General features: G+C 45.3%; 1 protein-coding gene across 2 annotated transcripts; it reads right to left on the bottom strand.

The window, feature by feature from the left end:
* Window positions 1–1,663: 1,663 nt before the first annotated feature.
* Window positions 1,664–20,332, bottom strand: LOC119405350 (chitinase-3-like protein 1). Of its 2 annotated transcripts, XM_037672186.2 has the most exons (9): window positions 20,269–20,332; window positions 19,518–19,541; window positions 17,635–17,796; window positions 15,283–15,500; window positions 12,624–12,718; window positions 10,840–10,951; window positions 9,239–9,400; window positions 4,907–5,020; window positions 1,664–2,107 (listed from the first exon to the last, which is right to left on the bottom strand). In XM_037672186.2, exons 1-9 carry the CDS (start codon window positions 20,309–20,311, stop codon window positions 1,943–1,945), a joined length of 1,095 nt encoding a protein of 364 aa, XP_037528114.2. In that variant the 5' UTR covers window positions 20,312–20,332; the 3' UTR covers window positions 1,664–1,942. The 2 variants fall into 2 exon arrangements, with proteins under 2 accessions (XP_037528114.2, XP_049275216.1); XM_049419259.1 differs by lacking the exon at window positions 17,635–17,796.

Here is a 20,332-nt window from a genome sequence, read left to right as displayed (position 1 = left end):
CCTCTCCCCCTTACACTATCTCAGCAATCACGTGATGGCGTCGGGGAACGAGATTCTGCAGATGCGTGGTGAACCCGCGTGGCGTGCTCCAACAAGAGTTCGGGACGAGTAACAGCAACAGCAACTACAGTGAATTCATGGTGTGCTCCACGTGCCAGGACGCGTTAACATCGGGCAAGGTGCCCGTTTTGAACGGAACTTTGAGTCGACCCATGCGCTCCTTCGCATCCCCACATGGTTCCCTATAGTGGGAGATGGTGAAATGATTTTTTTTTTCTTAACGCTCTCTCAATTAAATTACCAATGTCTGTTCTGGCCGTTCCTGGGTAGATATAAACTGTCAATCACCTGTGGCGCATACTCGTACACCGCGGCCCCTGGTAAACGGGTATGTGCCACACGATTCTGGAGGAAAGTGTTCAACGACGTACGCGACGGGATTTTCAGGTTATTCAAGTCATGACCCGACAGTCATATTCGTCAGATCCTCTTACCCTCCTATGCTAATTTTGGTCTACACCAAGTTAAGCAGACGATCAATAGAGCACCCAGACGTAGGCCGTTAGATAGATAGATAGATAGATAGATAGATAGATAGATAGATAGATAGATAGATAGATAGATAGATAGATAGATAGATAGATAGATAGATAGATAGATAGATAGATAGATAGATAGATAGATAGATAGATAGATAGATAGATAGATAGATAGATAGATAGATAGATAGATAGATAGATAGATAGATAGATAGATAGATAGATAGATAGATAGATAGATAGATAGATAGATAGATAGATAGATAGATAGATAGATAGATAGATAGATAGATAGATAGATAGATAGATATGGAAGAAGGTAAAGCAAAGATAGCCATGATGGAGTCACGCAGGCAAAACCATGTATAGCACAGTCATCTATGCATAGCCATGTATAGCAAGGGGGTGGGAAATAGAAGTGAGGGTGAGGACGAGGAAAAGAAGGAAGGGAGAGGGTAAAGCATAGCAATGCCATGTATGGCGTCAAGCAGGCAAAACCATGTATAACACAGCCAGATGCTGTGTTATTCATGCACAGATGGGGAAGTGAATGTGAGGTGTAGTTACGTGACGGTGAGGAGGAGAGAGGATGAGGGCAGACCTTTATCACAAATAAAGGTTTCCTTTCCCGCCAGGACGCTGAGCAGGCTGCACATTTGGAACGCCAGCGCTTGCTTGCCCGCGAACGCGAGCGTCGCTGAAGGACACGTAAATCACTATTCCGCACTTCCTAGAGCTTTCACGTTGAGTGCAGCTCCATACATTTTTATTTGATTAGTATTTTCATGAGCTACACAGATGTGACTGGGCTAAAACATCTTTTTATTTTCGTGAAGCACCCTATACGGTCCCCATGTGTTGAAACATAACCGCGTAACGGAAGCCCCATATTAAATAACCAGCGTCCAGATTTCAGTCATTCTAGCGACCATCATCGACATGTTCTCGAATCGTGATGCCGAATCCCTGCCAGAGATGACCTATATGTGAGATATATGGCAATGACCTTCGTTCAAATGGCAACGTCAGCTGACATTATGTTCCACTACTCCCCCCCCCCCCCCCCCGCGCCCTCTACCTTCATCTCTGCTCAATTTTCTTCGTTGTCCCGGACGCTTACAAAATGTTGTGACTGAGGCCCGCTAGCTGAGATGAGTTTGAGAACCCTGTCCTAGGCGAATGCATGAGGGAGAGTGAGTGTTTTGGCGCAGCTGTTCGTTCAGAAGGATAGGGGCACCGAGGGAAGGACCTCAACCATATACTTTCTACCTGCTGTCAACAACTAACGCAAAATGCACAAACCAATCCAGGCTTCACTCCAGGATAATCCCGCTGAATTTAGGGCCACATTCTTTTTATTACCGAAGCAAACGTGCGATCGTATTGGCCCTTAGCGGTTTCCTCTACGATTCAGCAGCCGGCGCCTGTCGGTGGTAGTGGCGCATGGCGTGCTTGACGCTCTGCACAAGAGGGAAGTGCCTCTCGGAGCAGATGCCGCGGACGTCATCCTTGTCCACCTGTACCAGCATCACGCAGAAGTCCGGGTACTTGCGCAAGGCTAGTTGCACCTGCGATAAGCGCGCGCTATCAGCACTACCTCTCGAGCAGAGAGTGACGGCGTGCACTATGCACAAATGTTTCTCGGAGTGGATCAAGGCTTCAAACACTTTCTATGGGTAGTTGAAGGAAGGGTCCTTTCTTAGCTTGGCACAACCTTAATGAAAACCAGCAGACAATGAAGCCAAGGAAGGCATACGGGACGTTAGTTATACTGCTTTAAATGTACTTCTTAATGGCGATAGATAGATGTGAAGAAAGCAAAGTGGACGAATATACCACTTGCCACCGACAGGGATCGAACCTGGGACCTTCGGATTTAGCGCCCGACGCTCTTGCCAGTTACTCTTACGTGCTCTTACAAACTATGAGTAGTTGTAACATAAACTTTATTGTTTGTAATGTTGGTTACACATTCATTCAGACTACCGTGCCATCAGTGATGCATTTCACCATCGGTGCGATGACGTTGTCGTTTCATTATAGTATACGAATATGGTTCGGAGTGGGGAGGGGGGCTGCGATGTCTGGAAGTGGTGTGAGGGGAAGGCATAACGCGATTCAGCTTTGTAAGGCGCACTACCGAGAGAATTGGACTTCGCATGTCTCGACAAACCGCAATACCCAAGTGGTTCAATAAGGATTTACAGTCATTGCCAGAGGCGTACGCAGAGTTCTCTAATAGGGGATGGGAAGGGGGGGAGGGGTCTGACCTCAGCTCGCACCACCCACCCCCCACCCGTTAGTTCAATCCGAAGGAGAACAAGCCTCGCAGTGGACGCCAAAATGAAAATGAAGCGGTTAAGTGCTTCTCAGAGATGTCTCACTTTCGTACCCTGCATTCCTGGGATAATGGTAAGAAGTAAACAGTTCCTGGTATGCAACATCAGGGGTCCAGGGCGCCATTATTGTCAATAGCCTGCGTGGCTATAACCCGTACTTCAAACGATGAAGGGAAACGTATGCCTGAGTAAACATGAGGGGCACTTGGTGCCTCCATTTGTTTAAAAGGAGAGGAGGGGGGGCGTGCTTTTCCTACCTGTGCGCACGCCTACGTATGTACAGACAGCGCGAAAACTTCAGGTGAGTCTGAGTCCGAGTGAGCCTTAAGTGGAGAACACATTTCTCAAGTGAGTGAGTGAGCTTCAATTTTTCTGCCGACCTATGCATCACATGAAAATGTCAGTGCGTCACTCGTTTTGACGCCGCCGACGGCCCCTTTTCGAGTTTGACCGGTCATCTAAGGCTTTCGCCTATAAATAAAAGCGATGGCATATTGCGAGTACGTTTTGCATCCGCGTGTACCCCTGCGTAAAAGGGAGAAAAAAAGCCCGCTCAATGATTTTTTATGAGCTGTGATATAATCCGTTGTACCTCGTGTCATGGTCATAGCTGCTTCTAGCTAGAAGAATTTTTGTTTTCACCATTCATTGACGTAAACTTTTAACTTGAGAGCCCACGCATTCATGTGGAATGGCATTTATTTCTTATACAAAGCCACAGCTCAATGGGATAGCTGCGTTGGCAGAAAGTGTACGGTGAGGCCTTACAGCTTGGCACGTTTCACATAACTTTTATGTCTACAGTACAGACGGGAGCCAAAAGATGAATAGACGCAGTGAAATCAAACATATGCGAAAATTAAGGTGCTTTGGAAGCTGTGTCCGACGTTTCGACAGGTTTTCAAAGGCAGTGTTTTCCTCCTCGGTGACCAGACAGCAGCCACCGAGATCGAGACTGAGCGACGTCACTCAGAAACTAACGCGCAAGAGCGACAACGCGGCCATGCACAAAGACTAATTCATCTGTCGAAACTTTGGGCAGTCTACCTAATGCAGCTTACAGCTGTTCATACAATCTTCATTAAAACGACATTATGAATATTAAGATAAAAGCCTTCAATGCCTCATCGAACGCGAAAATTGACCGGCGTCCCTCGTCGGTGTATCCCGTCGGCAGCGTCAACACGAGTGATGCAGAGTCATCACGTGATGACGTCACAATATGACGTCATGATGACATCATAGATCACCATGATTTGTGACGTCACATGATGACAAAATCACTAGACATAATTGCTCGATCAAATCTAGGCAGATCCCCGGAGGCAGTGCAAAGAAGCAAGGTGAGGTGCAAAATGCTCACAATGTCTCCAATCCTGGAGGCATTGCCAAAATACGTTAGTTGCAGAAAGCTTTCGGAGTGGGCCGCAGAAGGTTCAGTACATCGACTTAAAAGAAAATGAAGAGAAAGACTGCTTTCTCGTTCGGGTCGACTAAGGCGGATGCATAAAAGATTCTGTGAGCTTTTCTTTCCCGAGTTCTACAGACTATCCTCTTCTTTTGCCTCTCCCTGCGTATTCAGATTGACATTTGTATTTTGTTTTAATTTATTGATTTTACCCTTTATTTAATCGAATGATCTAGTCAATGGTCTAGTCAATGAGATCAAACGGCCATTATTTATAGTACTTGGTTGATCTGTCATAATTATGACATAATGGAAAATGCATTAAAGTATGGATGTCGGTGGGGACCCAGATCCATACTTTTGAACTTTACTGCACGTTCGTTTCCCACTGGTTTTGGCTATGTTTATTCATTTCTGTTTCTTTGATAATTACTACACTTCAATGAAAAACTTAAATAATGCCCCGTATGCTCTCCTTGGCGTAATTATCTGTCATCTTCATTAGGTTTTTCATAAAGAAGAAACGGGCCTATTGATCTAATCCTTTGTTTCGCTTGCCGTTTCATTGCGCAACTTGTGTTAATTTGCAGTGTTGAGAAGAAATGAATACATCGAGTAACCTTTGCGGCGATGGTCTTCTCGGTGTCGTAGCCGACCCATGTCTTCCCGCTGCGTGCGTAGAAGCCGATGGCCGGCTCGATGTACTTCACCTCGCTCCACTCCCGCTTGCATATCTGACGGAACATGAAATTACAACAGAATTTCCCATCATTGCGCTGCAGATTGTATCCCCAAAGGACTTGAGAAGGACTTTCAATCAAGGTTGTGAGAAAAATCTTTGGCTAATTTGCTTGTTATTGTACGAGTAAGTTTATTGCTATTATATTCAAGCTTTTTCTTCACTTCTTTACTTGTAACTTTCGATAGGTCGTCCTTTTACATCCTAGAGCCCAATCACTTTTTGCATAATCCTAACATGTTATTTTGCACTACAAAAATATGATATACTTGATTGATTCTCATTCCGAAAATCCATCGCCGGCACGGAGAACTGTGCATATCTGGAAAATCCTCGCTCCGCGATTATTTGTTGTCAAACCTGCGTTTCGTCACGCGCAGCTCACGGGGCCACTCATTATGCTGATGAAAGCTAGAAAAAACATACAATGCTGATGCCACCAGCAAACAGCGTTCCAAAAAAGCCCGCCGTCTACCATAAAACTCTCCACGCTTACGCATCCCCAGACAACTACCAAAGGAGATAATCCGCCTGTAAGTTACGCTGGTTACCCAACTTCACTGAGTGGACTTGTCTGGAGCTTTTCCTTCATACACGCTAGTAACATTTTAGATCCGGGCTGCTATTCATTAGATTGTCAAGTTCCGCCGTGTGAGTTTCCACCACTTGTCAACACTGATTGGCCCAGATGGCTCTTACGGCCTCTCCGATTGGCTGAGGATGCCGTCATCGCGAAACCCGAGAATGATACGTAATTTGACAACGTCCAGAATAGCACTACCGGTCCAGAGCGCAGGCGCAGCCCGGGAGCACAAGTGAGGTCCAGTGGAGCTTCGTAATACCGCTACACCAACAGCTTCCGTTGTTGGCATGACGCCTCCGATGGCAGCAGCGGCGGCGTTCTTAGGAGCCGTAAGGGACGAAAATTACCATACTCGGCTACAGCTCATCTTTTCAGTGAAGCGAAGGCTACGGAGGCGCGGCTTCCACACATTCGGTTTACTCAGCAAGTAGTACGGCAGCTTGCGGCTTATTTCGGTTTTTCTCGCTCGCACCGTTAACACGTTTAGAAAAAAACATACACTTGAAAAGTGCTAACGGAGAGATACATACTTCCATTGTTGAGTGTACATTTAAGTGCAACACTACGAGCATATTTTTCTTGGAGAACTAAACGGAGCGCCCGCACCCTGACCCAAACACGCCATGGACGCCACGTTTACTTTGGAAAACTGGCTTGCTGAAAGCCCGGCGCTGTCTAAGAAATGGAAAGAAACAGAAGGCATTCTTTTAAATCAATCAATGAATCAATCGAAATGTTTTATTTTCACCATTACATACGTAAGTGTAATGGTAAGTGGGTTAACTGGAGAAAAAGCCGAAAGTTCTTGGGTTTGACAAAGCTCCGGTCCCCCAAGCACAGTGGTGAATTTGGTCTCAGTACAATCGTAAAAAGCATCTTAGATAGTATAGTGTGCTTCACTGATACATTGCATTTCAACTGCATATGATATACCATGCGAACGAAAGTGATATATCAATTAAAAAACAAATATATAGCATCAGCGAAATGCGATCGAGAAAAGTTTTTTTATATAAATAACGTAGCGAGAAAAGTGCAATAAGAGCAACGTATACTATCAAAAATCGTTTTTTTTTATCACATATTGTTAATAAGCTGCCACAAGAAGAAGTCCAGCATTTTAGTTTTCGTCTAGTTGTAACACATCAATATTTCGTTTGTTAAAGCGGCTAAGAATGGAAGGCAGTGTATGACAAAGGCGTTGTTGTCCATAATTAGTGCGCGAAGAAGGGATCTGCCATGGCGCCTGACGGTGATATGAATGTATACTTTTTATTTTCGTGTAGATCTGCGAGGGTTACAAATTAATCTAGTCGTCCTAGCATAGCGTGTTTGTAGCTCTGTAGTGTTTTCAGTTTGCGTATGTCACCGGCTTTTATTATTCTGATTTGCCGGAAGCGTTATTTCGTACGTACGGGGGAAGAAACACTTGTTATTGCTCTAATTGTTTTTTTCTTTTAAAGTATTTCCAGCACCTGAACATTTTGAGCACTAGTGTTGTCCCATATGAGTTAGCAGTAACTGAAGTGTGAATGGAAAGTAAACAATAACTGCAATTTACCTTTGACTTCCATCAGGTAGCTGCTTGAATCACATAATCAATAACGCATCATTGGTTTAGCCAAGGCCAATAAGAAAGTTGACAATAAACTTAGGTACTATTTTCTGGCGCGTTAGCAGGCTTTGTGTTTCGGGTCTGTAGCTTCCACAGTACTGCAAAGAAAAGTTGTCCCCATGTATAGGAAGAGACACTGCCAATAAAATCGGTGAGTAAAAATGTCGGCCGAACGCTTGATCACGTCGAACGATGTTTTCGTGCCTTGCACCACCCCGCTCAGCAAACCTCCCAGCATTGTATCACTCCACCAAATCACCTGTCTTTTTCCGTTTTCCAAATTATCCTACACATCGCCTGAAAAAAAATATCGCTGTACCAGCCAACCGCCACTCCAGTCGCACAAACCCCGACAAGTCGACCCACCTCAAGGCTGTATTGCCTCACATGCTTTTTGATCCTTGATCGAGACATGAGAGCACAGCATTCGCTTTCCGTCGAACGCTGTGCTACAACCCAACCCAACCCTGTCTAAATGCGTCACTAAAAAATAAATGGGACAAGACAGCCCACACCTCATGCCAAACTCCTCGCCAAAGTTCATAGTGCTATTACAAATAAATAAATGCCCTTACAGTAAACTAATAAGTAAGAAGGCAAGCTGTGGTGTCGCATTCGCATATTGCAGCATAAATTATTTCGCTGCGAGGGAAACTTTGTCGCGCAAGCACAAATGCAGCACAAATCCGGGCATTGTTGCGTGATCGAAACAAGATCATCCGGGCAACCAGTCAAAAGTTAAAAAAAGCCGTCTTTGTCCTTTAACCATTTGTAGAAAAACGTATTACATACGCTAGTCATTACAAAATTATTGCTTGTAGGTTGTTCTTAGATTCTGTTCCGACTAACACTGAAGCTGTCTTCTAGTAAGCTTAAGTTGTATGTCCAATTTACAATAGCAACATTCCAAACGCAGATACCGGGAACTACACACTTGCTCGTTTAAACGCCCGCGCCACGCCTGGGTTCTTTCAAACGGCGCGCAGTCGGAATTAAGCGCGAGACAGATGGTACGATTTTCCATGCGATGTGCCGGCCGACGCGGCGGTGGGGGAGAGGGAATGGTGGCTGTTCGATGCTATCAAAGGTCACCATTCCGGTTTCCCCACCGCCGTGTCGGACGTCGAATCGCATGGAAAATCGTACCGTCTGTCTCGGCCTTTCATCGTGCAGGCAACAGTTTCGTGGCGAGGATTGCCGCCTCATCCAAAAGACAGAGCTACGCAGCGTGTGGCGCACGATGAAGCGTGGATTCTACTGGAGTTCCGCTAGCCATTCAAGTAGCCATTTCATCCTTACATCTGCTCTCAATTACGGGAGAGCCAGCGATTTTTATAAAAGGTGGCTGAACATACTCTCCAGGCATGCTTTCTGCTGCTCCTGTCGATAGGGTGGGCTGAAATTGAAAGGGCCATGACAACCAACTTTGAATCATAATTTGGGTGAAGTGGGTTAATGCTTGTGCGTTCACAAGCAAACTGGCGAAGTCTTAGCGCATTTTGTCCAGCAGGTAATTAATAACTCAATATTTTTAAAAACACGCCAGGGACCTGAGATTCGGGCAACACTGACGCGCTCGCGAACTGTGGCGTAACAAGCTCCCTCTTTTAGGGGCGTTTGCACTTCGGTGAATGTTTTCGTTCCGTGGTCATGTCATCTGCGCGTGCAATCGAGCTATTTCAGCTTTCTTCAGTTGGAATTGAAATTGAACGATTTGCAGCATATGAAACTTAGGTAGAAGACGACGGCTGCGCTCAATGCCCCATATGACGTCACACACGCAATGGCAAAACGGCGGCCGCCGGCGGTGGGCGGGGTTTGTAGCCGACGACTTCTAAGGCTCATTTTGCACTGAAATATTACTTTACATGCCCATTTTTTATATGTGTGCAGGATCAATGGACCCTTAACTTTTAATTTTTTTTTTTTGCTGAAGACCTCAAATCGTTGGGTGACCGTGTCATGCCCCCTTGAACCATCCTATTCGGTCACCTGTAGTGTATAACACCACGTACCTCGGAGTAGGAAACGTCCTTGACGTGCTTCGCCGGAGCTCCGAGTCCGTGCTCAGAAGAGTCGCGCAGCTGGAACTGGTTGCCTCCCAGCACGAGCGTGAAGCACACCTGAGACTTCGGTGATCGCGCAGCAAGCTTGGCCAGATGGTTCACTTCTCGGCTCTGGATGAGATAGGAACGCGTAAGGGAACGTGCGACGTTTGTCTTAGCTGTTGCCGAAAGAAAGTTGTTCCTTTAACCCGTATTGAATGGAGAAATCAGTTGTTAAAGATTCAAACAGCGCAAAGGAGACGCAACAGAAGCGAAGGAACGCAGGAAGAGCGCTGACTAACAACTGAAGGTTTTATTGCTTCAACGCAATATAAAGGTAAACTGGCGGGAAAACACGGCGCGGGAACCTTAATGCATTCATCACGATACAGTAGGCAGAAGCTGTCAGTCGAAAAGATTATAATTGTGGGAGTTCATTAGGCACATGCACGTAATATTTCTAATTGACAGCTTCTGCCCATCGTGTCGTGACGAAGGCTAGAAGTATCACGTGCCGCGTTTTCCCGCCAATTTTCCTTTCGATTAACTTGAAGCAATAAAACATTCAGTTGTTAGTCAGCGGTCTTCTTATGTTCCTTCGCTTGTGTTGCGTCTGCTTCGCGCTGTTTTATCTTTTGCAATTTGTGTGACCAACTAGCACAACAAACCACACTTCGACAAATCAGTGTTAAAAGCCACACTCGAATCAACGGTTAAAGTAGACGCAATGGAGAACTGCTAACGGGACGTGTCAAAAGTGTAAACTCGAGAGTTGTAACCACGGGGGTCGGCAGGATTTTGTCTAAGGGGGTGCAAACGGGGGAAGGGGAGTGGAGCGCTATTGTGCTCTGGGTTTGAGACAAGTTCTGGAGTGGTTTTGCTTTGGGTGGGGCGAAGCAACTACCCCTTTTGCACCTCAACCCCCCCACCTTCCTGCCAACAACCATGGCTGGAACTTCTTTGAAATAATCAAATACACGTCCTACGGTTAGGGTAAAAAAACATTACAGCATATCCACGGGTGAATGATGAAGAGCTTGGGCGAAGCTCCTGAAGCAATCATGGTCTCGGGATCGGCTTCTCGTTGAGCCCGTTTCGCAGCGGCGTCCTTGGCGCGCACCGTCTCGGGATGCGCCTGGCTGCAGCCAAGTGAGCGCCCGCCGCTGCGCATCGCTCAAGCTCCACCAACGATCCGACACGTAAGGCGACGATCCAGGAGAATGAGAGAGGCGCTCGCTCCCCGCGCATCCCCGCGTAGCCCGCGCAGCAGCCAATCGGAGAGCAGTTGCGCTTCTAGCGCCATCTAGTGTCGACTCACACAAGCGTCATATTGCACACAATTCTATTGGACCAACGCCATCTAGGAGATGAGACGAGAAATGGTGATGACGACACAGATTGTGTACAGCGTCATCTAGAATATCGTCCCTGAACTGCAGTTTGTATGTACTTCTATGAGACAGCGCCATCTGCCGTTTACGCCGGACAGAGATACTGCCGTTTACGCCGGACAACGGAGACGTGACAAGGTTAGACTAAGAGGAGCTACGCCCCTAAAAAAGCGACCTCACCAAGAAGAGGCCGGAAGTGCTGTTCTCGTACTTCGTGTACGGGTTCGACAACGTGGTGCGCTCGTCCGTGTGCCGAATGTGGCTCGTCGAGAAGCTGGCGAAGTCCACCAGCCTACGTCATCAATAATAAATGTCACTTCACTGTCAAATACACTTGCCCCCAAAAGGCTAAACTTAACGTGCCCCCGTACTGTTGTCGCACGACGATGCAAAAGAAGGTAGTACAGATTTCTAGGAAGTGGAGTTAGCACTTGAAGAAAAACTGGTCCGGGAATTTACGTTGCAAGCGAGGCCTTTCCGCGCATCATTTCCCTGAGCGGACGCACTCTATGGAGTATTCATTGCCTTATTTAAAAGGGTCCTGAACCACTTTCCCAAACAATCATGGAATATCGAATAACCTCAGCAGCGAGGCTTATTGCCTAGCGAATCCATTGCCGAAAAATGTTTCTCGAATCTGTCAAGAACGAACACAATTACAGGGATTTGCCGGATCTTCTTTGGTCCTGACTAGCGCGCTGGAAGCTACACAGCAAGCGATGACGCAGCAGTGCGCGTCACGACTTTTAGCGCACGTCTTGAAAGGCGATCACTCTTTGTCATTGTGCTTCCTTTGTACGCAGAGTTGCTGCTGCTACGCAATCTTAGCACACTATAGTACGCGGCACCGGCGCGGCACGACACCCCATGGCAAAAAGTGTACCTGCCCAAATGCCGCTCCTGATTTATGTCAGCTCTCAGCCAATAGCAGCACTCGGCTCTTTGACGACATACAGCTGGCGCCCCGCCCACCGAAGTGAATGTAGACGAGGCCTCTATATATAGAGAGGGTCCTTGATAAAGTGGCAACTTCACGTCACGCTTGTAAACTTTAAGTGCCGCGCACGACTACAAATATCGCTGAACTATTCGCAGCGGTGTTTGCTGGTCATAGAATATGTTGTTTCATCAAGCCCGAGGGGTGGTTCAGGATGCCCTTAAGTAAAGTCACTCGTTTCTGAGAACCTAAAATCACTGTAAATTCAAATTTACATTAATTCAGGAGAACTACTTTCTGTGAAACAAACCCTACTTTTCCGTCACTAAATTCCAGCATGAGAGACTCTATTAGTCACGCATATTTCCAACACACAAAGCACACTATGTGTATGTTGTGATGCGGTCATTTTTGTACAGTTACACTCAATAGTTGTGGCTAATATTTTCAAGCAGTTGTTTCCCATTTACGAGCTATTCCTCACACCGAACATGAATTCGGGAATATGATTACGCAATTGTGTCAAATAATCAACTTAAAGCTTATTTCCGGCCAGACATATCCCGATGAATTTTTCTTCGCGTCATTCTGAAATAACACTTTTTTTAATTCGATCTCCTAACTACGCCATTCGGACGCACCTACACTCTAAAAAATGTATGTGTGACTCCTTTCGGTCAGTGCTTACTTGCAACGTATATGAATCTCTTTAAAGAGTCACATTAACTTTCTTTTGGGATCCACGACTCTCCGAGGAGAGTATACTGATTCCCCAAAGAGAGTTCACGACTCTCTTCAAAGAGAGTCATACACTCGGCCAGTCAGGATTCACAAAAAAGGATCAAGTGACTGCTCTTTTTTTCCTTAAAATGTAATAAACAACGAAGAGGTGGGCACATACGACAAATTACACCTGTGCTACCCTTTCTCCGAATATTTCTTTGTCTAAAAATGCACCATGTCGAAATTGAAAAGCGTTCTATTCTAGACGAGCTAATTGCGTTAATGGACTTCATCAGAAACATACTTGAGGAGGTTGAGCAGCTCGTCCTCGACGATCTTCTGGGTGCGGTCGATGCCAACGGTGAGCAGGTACTGGCGCTTGAACGACTTGCGCAGGGCCTACAAAAGAAAAAAAAATACGAGTGGTAAATCGCGGCTCTCAGGACAAGCGGCATGCGCTGGTGTGGTCAGCCTACCCACGTGACAAATATTTTAGTTATATTTAACATGTTCCTCAATCGCCTTCAGAATAAATTCACGAATTATTAAGCACAATTTTTGCACTGAATGTGCAGTAAAATGTAATATGTAGAACAGCGCAGCATGGAACTTGTTTAGCCATAATGCAGCCGTTGGCATTGCACAAAATGCAAGTTATAATAATGTCAAGTTACCATATTATCAAATTGCGAGCCACGAAAATTAACCATGTGCAGAAAATGCTGGAGGCGGCATTAGTATGTCCATTGCGTATGCTGCATCATACTGCGACGAGATAGATAGATAGATAGATAGATAGATAGATAGATAGATAGATAGATAGATAGATAGATAGATAGATAGATAGATAGATAGATAGATAGATAGATAGATAGATAGATAGATAGATAGATAGATAGATAGATAGATAGATAGATAGATAGATAGATAGATAGATAGATAGATAGATAGATAGATAGATAGATAGATAGATAGATAGATAGATAGATAGATAGATAGATAGATAGATAGATAGATAGTATATTCGAAGGTCGCAGGTTCGGTCCCTGCCGACGGCAAGTTATCCTTTCGTCTATTACTTTCTTGACATTTATATTCTAAATACTACAGATAACACCACCTATACTTTCCTCGGCGTTATTGTCTGTTACTTCTCATTAATATTGTGTCTAACAAAGAAAACCAGCCCTTAAGGGTCATCTTCTTTCCTTCATTTATATATATGTAACCCATACAGCATCCTACTGAAGGCTAGAAGCACGAACAATGTCTTCGCCCCATGGGAAACAAGGACCGGTGATTAATTAGCCACCATTAACAGTGCTTACAGTGTTGTGCTGGTAACCCAGAAGTCTCGGGTTCGACGCCAGCCGCAGTGGTCGCACTTCTATGGAGGGGAAATGCTAGAGGGCCGTGTACCTAATTTTAGATGCGCTTTCAAGAACACCAGGTGGTCGAATTTTCCGGAGCCCTGCAATACGGCGTGCCTTATACTACTGTCGTGGTTTCGAGACGTAAAACCGCAGCTGTTATTGCATCAATATTGGTGGTTAGCTAATATAATGGTACGGAGAAGATGAAGCTCAATAAGAAAAATTCAGGAACCCTTTCCCGGTCGGGAAAATGGGGTCAATTGAAACTTGGCGTATGGGTGTATGGCGTTCTACTTTTTAGGGGCGAAGCTCCTTATAGCGGCACCCGTTCGTCCTTCGCAGCGTAGTATGTAACCAGTCTTACGCTTTGACCTGCAAGGTGGTGCCGGTGGGAGATTTCTCCTGTGCGTTGTTGAACAATAAAAAATTCGCAGCGTTAGCTAAAAGCCAACTTCTTCTGGCTCTCATTCCCATTAGCAGCCATTCTTTACCTCCAAGGTAGTGCCTGGTGAGATTTCTCCTGTGCGTGATTAAACAATAAAAATTTTGTTCAAAACGCCGTTGATTGATGAAATAAACCAACGAAAGACGCCAGATGTTTTGTAAAAGCAAAACGGAAGAACGCCAGATGTTTCTAACGCAAAACGAAAAGACGCCAGCTGCTTAACGAAAGACGCCAGATGTTTTCTAAGCAATGGTTTTCTAAACAATGAAAATTCACAGCGTACATGTAAAATTAAAGTGCGCTGCAAGTCATCATAACTCATCCAAACTTTAGTATAAACGCGCCCGATCTCACGTCGGTGATGATGTACTGGGCAGAATTCACGGAAGATTCACGGTTTACCGATGAACCTCCGCAGCTTCGCCCACTCATCATCATTCACTCCGTGGATATGCTGTGATTTTTTCTTCCTTTCTTTCTCTCTTTCTTTCTGTCTTTCTTTCCTTCCTTCGTTCTTTCTCTCTTTCTTTCCTTCCTTCTTTCTTTCCTTCTTTCTCTCTTTCTTTCTCTCCTTTATTTCTTTCCTTCTTTCTCTCTTTCTTTCTCTCTTTCTTTCTTTCCTTCTTTCTTTCTCTCTTTCTTTCTTTCCTTCCTTCTTTCTTTCTTTCTCTCTTTCTTTCTTTCTCTCTTTCTTTCTCTCTTTCTTTCCTTCCTTCTTGCTTTCTTTCTCCTTCGGAAGCGAAACGGCTCAGATTAGTCACGGGCGTGATGTGAGGACGCGCCTGCGCAGTTGGCATCACGCATAATCAATATTGAGTTCATGCGTTCATATTCAGGCAACAATGAAATGTGGCAACGTAAACTGACAAGTGAACTCGATCAGATTGCCGTATCAGAAACGGCTGATCGCCGACAAGCGCACGACTGAAGGCGCGTCAATTATTGGAAAACGACGCATACAAGCACGCATGCGACCGGCGCACCTTGAAGGGCCACATTTGCGTCCATTCGACGGCGCCGGGTAGTTCGCGTACAACGCCGCCGCCACCGAAGCCGAAATCTCTAACTCATAAGAGGCCTTGGTTGAAAAAATCTTTGCTTATATATTTTACCGAAGCGGAAACGCAGCGATCCATGTAGCCTACCGTAACGATTTCGCTGACGTTGCGGATGTTCCTGGGCAGGATGTCCAAACCGTCCAGGTGGAGCCCGTCGACGCCGCTGCGGTCGAGCCACACGCGGGCGTCCGAGGCGAGACGCCTGGGAGACCAGCCCGTCCGCAGCATCGCGTCCAGATCGACCGAGAGAAGCAGTCGCACGTCGGCAGCCAGGTCGCGCAAGTGCAGGAACTTCTTGAACGCCGCTGTATCAATAAGAATCAGCCAGTTGGGCATAACTGTTTTATTAAGCATTGTTATTATTCGTAGTAGTAGTAGTAGTTGTAGTAGTAGTAGTAGTAGTAGTAGTAGTAGTAGTAGTAGTAGTAGTAGTAGTAGTAGTAGTAGTAGTAGTAGTAGTCAAGTAAGAATACGTTGCTCCTCGAATTTAAAAAGAAAGCTTCTCGCTTTGCTGAACCGCTTTTCAAAACACGCGTTCGCAAAGCTACTAGAATTGTTCATGCACCTATTATTTTTAAAGAGCTCCCTGACCTTGTTTCTTCGACCACAAATAATGCTTTACAAAAGATGCTAAAGCAACTCTAGCGCTGTATCATTTATGCTACTATTCTGTGTATAGTTTGTTTTATACTGGGTACAAACTGCTTAAATTAACTCTATCTTTGTCCTCTTGTTCTGCCCTTATAATAATTACTTTTGCTATTGTTGGTTCGATCAGTTTTTTTTTTACTGTGTAAGTCTAGAGTAAGTAAGCTACATGATTGTCTTCCTGTCGGCTTTTTAACGCGAGAGCGTTAAACAACTCGTTTCGCCCAACTTCCAGTGTCGGTGTCGGCGGCGTGTTTTGTGAACGAAAACTCGGCGTTGTCCATGAACGAAAATTCGAGGTAGATGCAAATAAAGAATTTTTTTTAAGTTAGATTCGAATGGGACCAAGAATTCAAACCTGCAAGCCCTCGCTCAGTGGCGCGATGCGTTTAGCCGTTCGGCCACAACGCAGACACTCTGCAGCACACTAACAGCGACCTATTTATGTACACTATTTACCGTTGGTGGTACGCACACCTCGGAGGTTCTTCAACGGCTTCACTATCACCAGCGAGATGGCGCAAAAGGAGCGTTTTCCGTTTTTCGTCGCGTCACGCACTTTGGCTTTCCTTCGGGCGTGTTTTAGCTGTCCACCGAGAAGCGATGCTAGGCTAGCGATTGGGAAGGCGATACGAACACGGTCCGATTACGCTCTCGCGTTCTACTCTTGAAAGCGAAGCTCAAGCGTCCTCGCAGTTTTGTTATGATCAGTAACGGACTTTTCAGAATACAGTGACGTTTGTCATCTCTCGTTTGCCGATGTGCCTGGCCTGGTCCTGCAAGCCACCGTTTGGCTTAATCAGGCCTGTTATCTACTATGTATTACGTAGAGTGCAATACATTTTATTAGTAGTAGTAATGGTAGTAGTAGTAGTAGTAGTAGTAGTAGCAGTAGTAGTAGCAGTAGTAGTAGTAGTAGTAGTAGTAGTAGTAGTAGTAGTAGTAGTAGTAGTAGTAGTAGTAGTATTAGTAGTGTAAGCACATAAAGCATCAGACGCGTTATACGAAGGTTGTAGGTTCGGCCCCTGCTGGCGGCAATTTGTGTTTTCGTCCACCCTAATATCTATACACTTATATCACAATTACTACACCACATATTAAAAGACTACAAGTAATGTCCTGTATATCTCCCTTCTCTTCATTGTCAGTTGGTTTTATTCGGTGGTGTCGTGTTGTAATTATTATTACAACCAAACATTACCTGATTATAATCAAACTGCAATCACGCGAACTGCCAATAATGCTTTGCAGCGGGATACCTCTGACCACGTACGTGCAAAAATATTTCTTTTAGATGGAACTGTGTAGAAACCCGATTTTCTGCAACTTTTCAATACAACATATGCCCTCTTACTGCAGTCACTTGAAGGTTTGTTATTCAATCTTAGTTAAATGGGCCGCAGCAAACGATATTACCATCTCACTTTGTGTCCACCTGGATACATAACATATCTGCAAAGGAGGTATTCACGTACATCCTAGTGCTGAATCTTAAGAACGCCATGAAACAATTTTATTCACCCGGTATGTATGTATGTATGTATGTATGTATGTATGTATGTATGTATGTATGTATGTATGTATGTATGTATGTATGTATGTATGTATGTATGTATGTATGTATGTATGTATGTATGTATGTATGTATGTATGTGTGTATGTATGTATGTATGTATGTATGTATGTATGTATGTATGTATGTATGTATGTATGTATGTATGTATGTACGTACGTATGCATGCGCGGCACCCTGACAGACCAAGGCACGAAGTGTAAGACCGAGTTGCGCACCCGGGTCGTAGCTGTAGAGCACGTCCTTGTTTTCGTGCGGCGAGTCGGGCCTCGCTCGGTTCGGCACGCTGGCATAGATGAAGTGAGTGCACACGCCGTAAGGGTAGACGCCCGTGCGGTAGCGCGCTGAGAACCGGCACAGCAGGTTGAGGTTCGCCGATGCTGAACGAGAGAACGACACCGCGACCATATACTCGTTGTTTTTCCAACATGTAGCGATAACATTCAGGGTTTATCGTTCTTCACGGCGAAGTCCAGACTAATATTAACCGTGCGCCGTTATCAAAGAGTCGTTCACAGCATGACAATTGGAAAACCTTTTTGTTCCAACCTTATCGGGAGAAGGTCGTTGGGGCTACTAATCGACATCGCCTCACCCTGCTCGGTTTTGTAGCCTAGCCACTTTTTGTCTTTTATGCTAAACTGTAGTCACCGCAGTGGTGACGGCCCTGGCGTGTATCATTATTAACTTGCGGTTCTGCCACATATTGGAGAAAAGGAGTACTTTTTAAAAGTTAATTAACTATTACAGTTTGATTAACATTCAATATCGTCACTAAATGCGTGGTATGCAATGCTAATAGCGATCCTAGCTCCCCTATATCCCGTGTGAGAGAAATTGGCCGGGAAATGAAGAAAATTGAGAAATTTAGGAGCGCGCAATGAGCGCTGCTTCGAACCATGATAAAAATGATGTCAAAGGGAGACTAAAGACATAAATAATTTGTGGTGTAGAAGTACAATAATATTTCTGATGATTATACCAGGAGAGCCTCTGTTACTGCGAAAGCATCACCAGGCTCTTACGCGCGCGACATACGGATTCGGGACGCCGCCTGGAACTTCCCTCAACAGCCCGCAGTGGTGTGAGGTATTTTAAGGTGTTTCGTCGCATCCACTTCACTCCGCTTTCTATAAACGTGCGTTATCTTACATTGCACATGAGTCAAGTATTAAACTCACATTGTTTCAACTTAGTTCATACAGCAATTACGACGAAGCCATAAAACCAAACATTAAAAAGATAAACTAAACTTTTTTGTTACGTCATGCTTTCGTGTCAGCGCGGCAGTTTCAAACCTAATGAATAGAAAAGGAATTATTGTACACCTTCGGGAAAACATAACTCAGTCTATCTCTATCAGTGTTTCTCTTCACTGTCGTTTAATAGAACGAGGTTTCTGGCCAGGTCGCTTAATGCAACTCTGGCCATGGGCGTCGGTAGGACTTTGTCTTGGGGGGTGCAAACCATCGTTGCATCGCGGTGGGTAAATGGGGAAGCGCTGGTGTGGCTTGGGTGGGGGGCAAGTGCCGACACCCATTACTCTGTTCGTGCACCCAGCGAGTGAAAATTCAGAAATTTTGGCCGTGACTCACGTTACTAGAAGCAGGTTCTCATACCACAGACACTAAATAGGAAGAACAGAACATTCCCTGTATGTTGTGTTCCTAGATTGTGTCCATGCTACCAGAACTTCCTTTCAGATGCACTTCGTCCCACATTTGATGTAGTGAATAAACAAATAACCTTACGTATATAAGATACTAGAATGCGTGGTCATAGAAGTGCTGTATAGCTGACTTTAAATCGACAGGCAATTCGGTTGTTTGAATTGGTCGTGCCCGATTCGGTGACTGCGCCTGATGCGAGACGGGCAAGACATCGGTGGAAGAAGCCTTAGTCCAGCTAACATTAGGTACAATGGCTATAATATCGGTAGTGATAACAGCGATGATAACGGTGACGATGATGATCTGATCATGCTCCATCCGCCACAATGTTCAAAAGTTCCAGGCGCAATTCATTATTATAATCTGTACACTTATAACGCCATGAGAGACGCGCCACACAAGCTTCACCCACGACAGGAATGTCTACTTACCTGAGTACTTGCTCGGAGCGTTTTCTGTAAGGAAAAAAAAACACATGACGTCAAAAGTGTGAACACGTGACAACGATCACGCACACTGCGCTTACGAGTAGACAGCGGGCTGCCCGAAGACTTCTGAGCCTGCCGTTTTCCATCGACCACACTTCCTGCCTTCCACAGTAAAAAAAATTTGATAGCTAGTTCATCTATACAAATTTGACAGTGCAGATTGAACTCTCCTTTCGTGATGATTGCGAGTCTACGAGGACTGGGGAAAGAGTGCCCTTGCATGCGGCGTACGATTCTGGCCTGCGCTCTAGTGAGGTCGTCATCTGGCAAAGGGTAAAGCCAAAGTTGGTTCTCATGCAGATGTGTGACACTGTTGTAAGAAATGGGTTCTACCCTATTTTTCCGGCATCACAACTGCCAGAGTCGACAGCACCGTGCCGCTCTACCAATTACGTCATACGTGACGTTTCCGCTCAGGTCACGTGACTGTCCCGCATGTGGGAAGACACGCGACTGGAAGTTCCGTTTTTGCGCTCTTTAGGATATGCAAACACACGCCGCAGTGACGTGTAACTACATTGATTCAGCGATAATTGCATGGGCGTTGACAACCATTCTTAAACAATCTCTGTCGACAATGCTTTAGACATTGCAACAGGCGCGAAATTCTCAAATGTCGTAAGCTAGTTGCTTGGCTCAACTGCTGTTCCTAGACACCCTCGCATAATACATAGCAGCGCGGTGATTCTCTTACGTTCGTTTGAGTTTTCTTCAAATGCCTTCCTGATGACGTCCATGCTCTCCTCTGTGTTTTCTGC

This window comes from Rhipicephalus sanguineus, chromosome 9 (genome assembly GCF_013339695.2).
Source record: "Rhipicephalus sanguineus isolate Rsan-2018 chromosome 9, BIME_Rsan_1.4, whole genome shotgun sequence".
In the NCBI taxonomy this organism is placed as follows: domain Eukaryota; kingdom Metazoa; phylum Arthropoda; class Arachnida; order Ixodida; family Ixodidae; genus Rhipicephalus; species Rhipicephalus sanguineus.
Note: the sequence above shows the minus strand (reverse complement) of the source record. Positions and strands in the feature narration are given on the sequence as shown.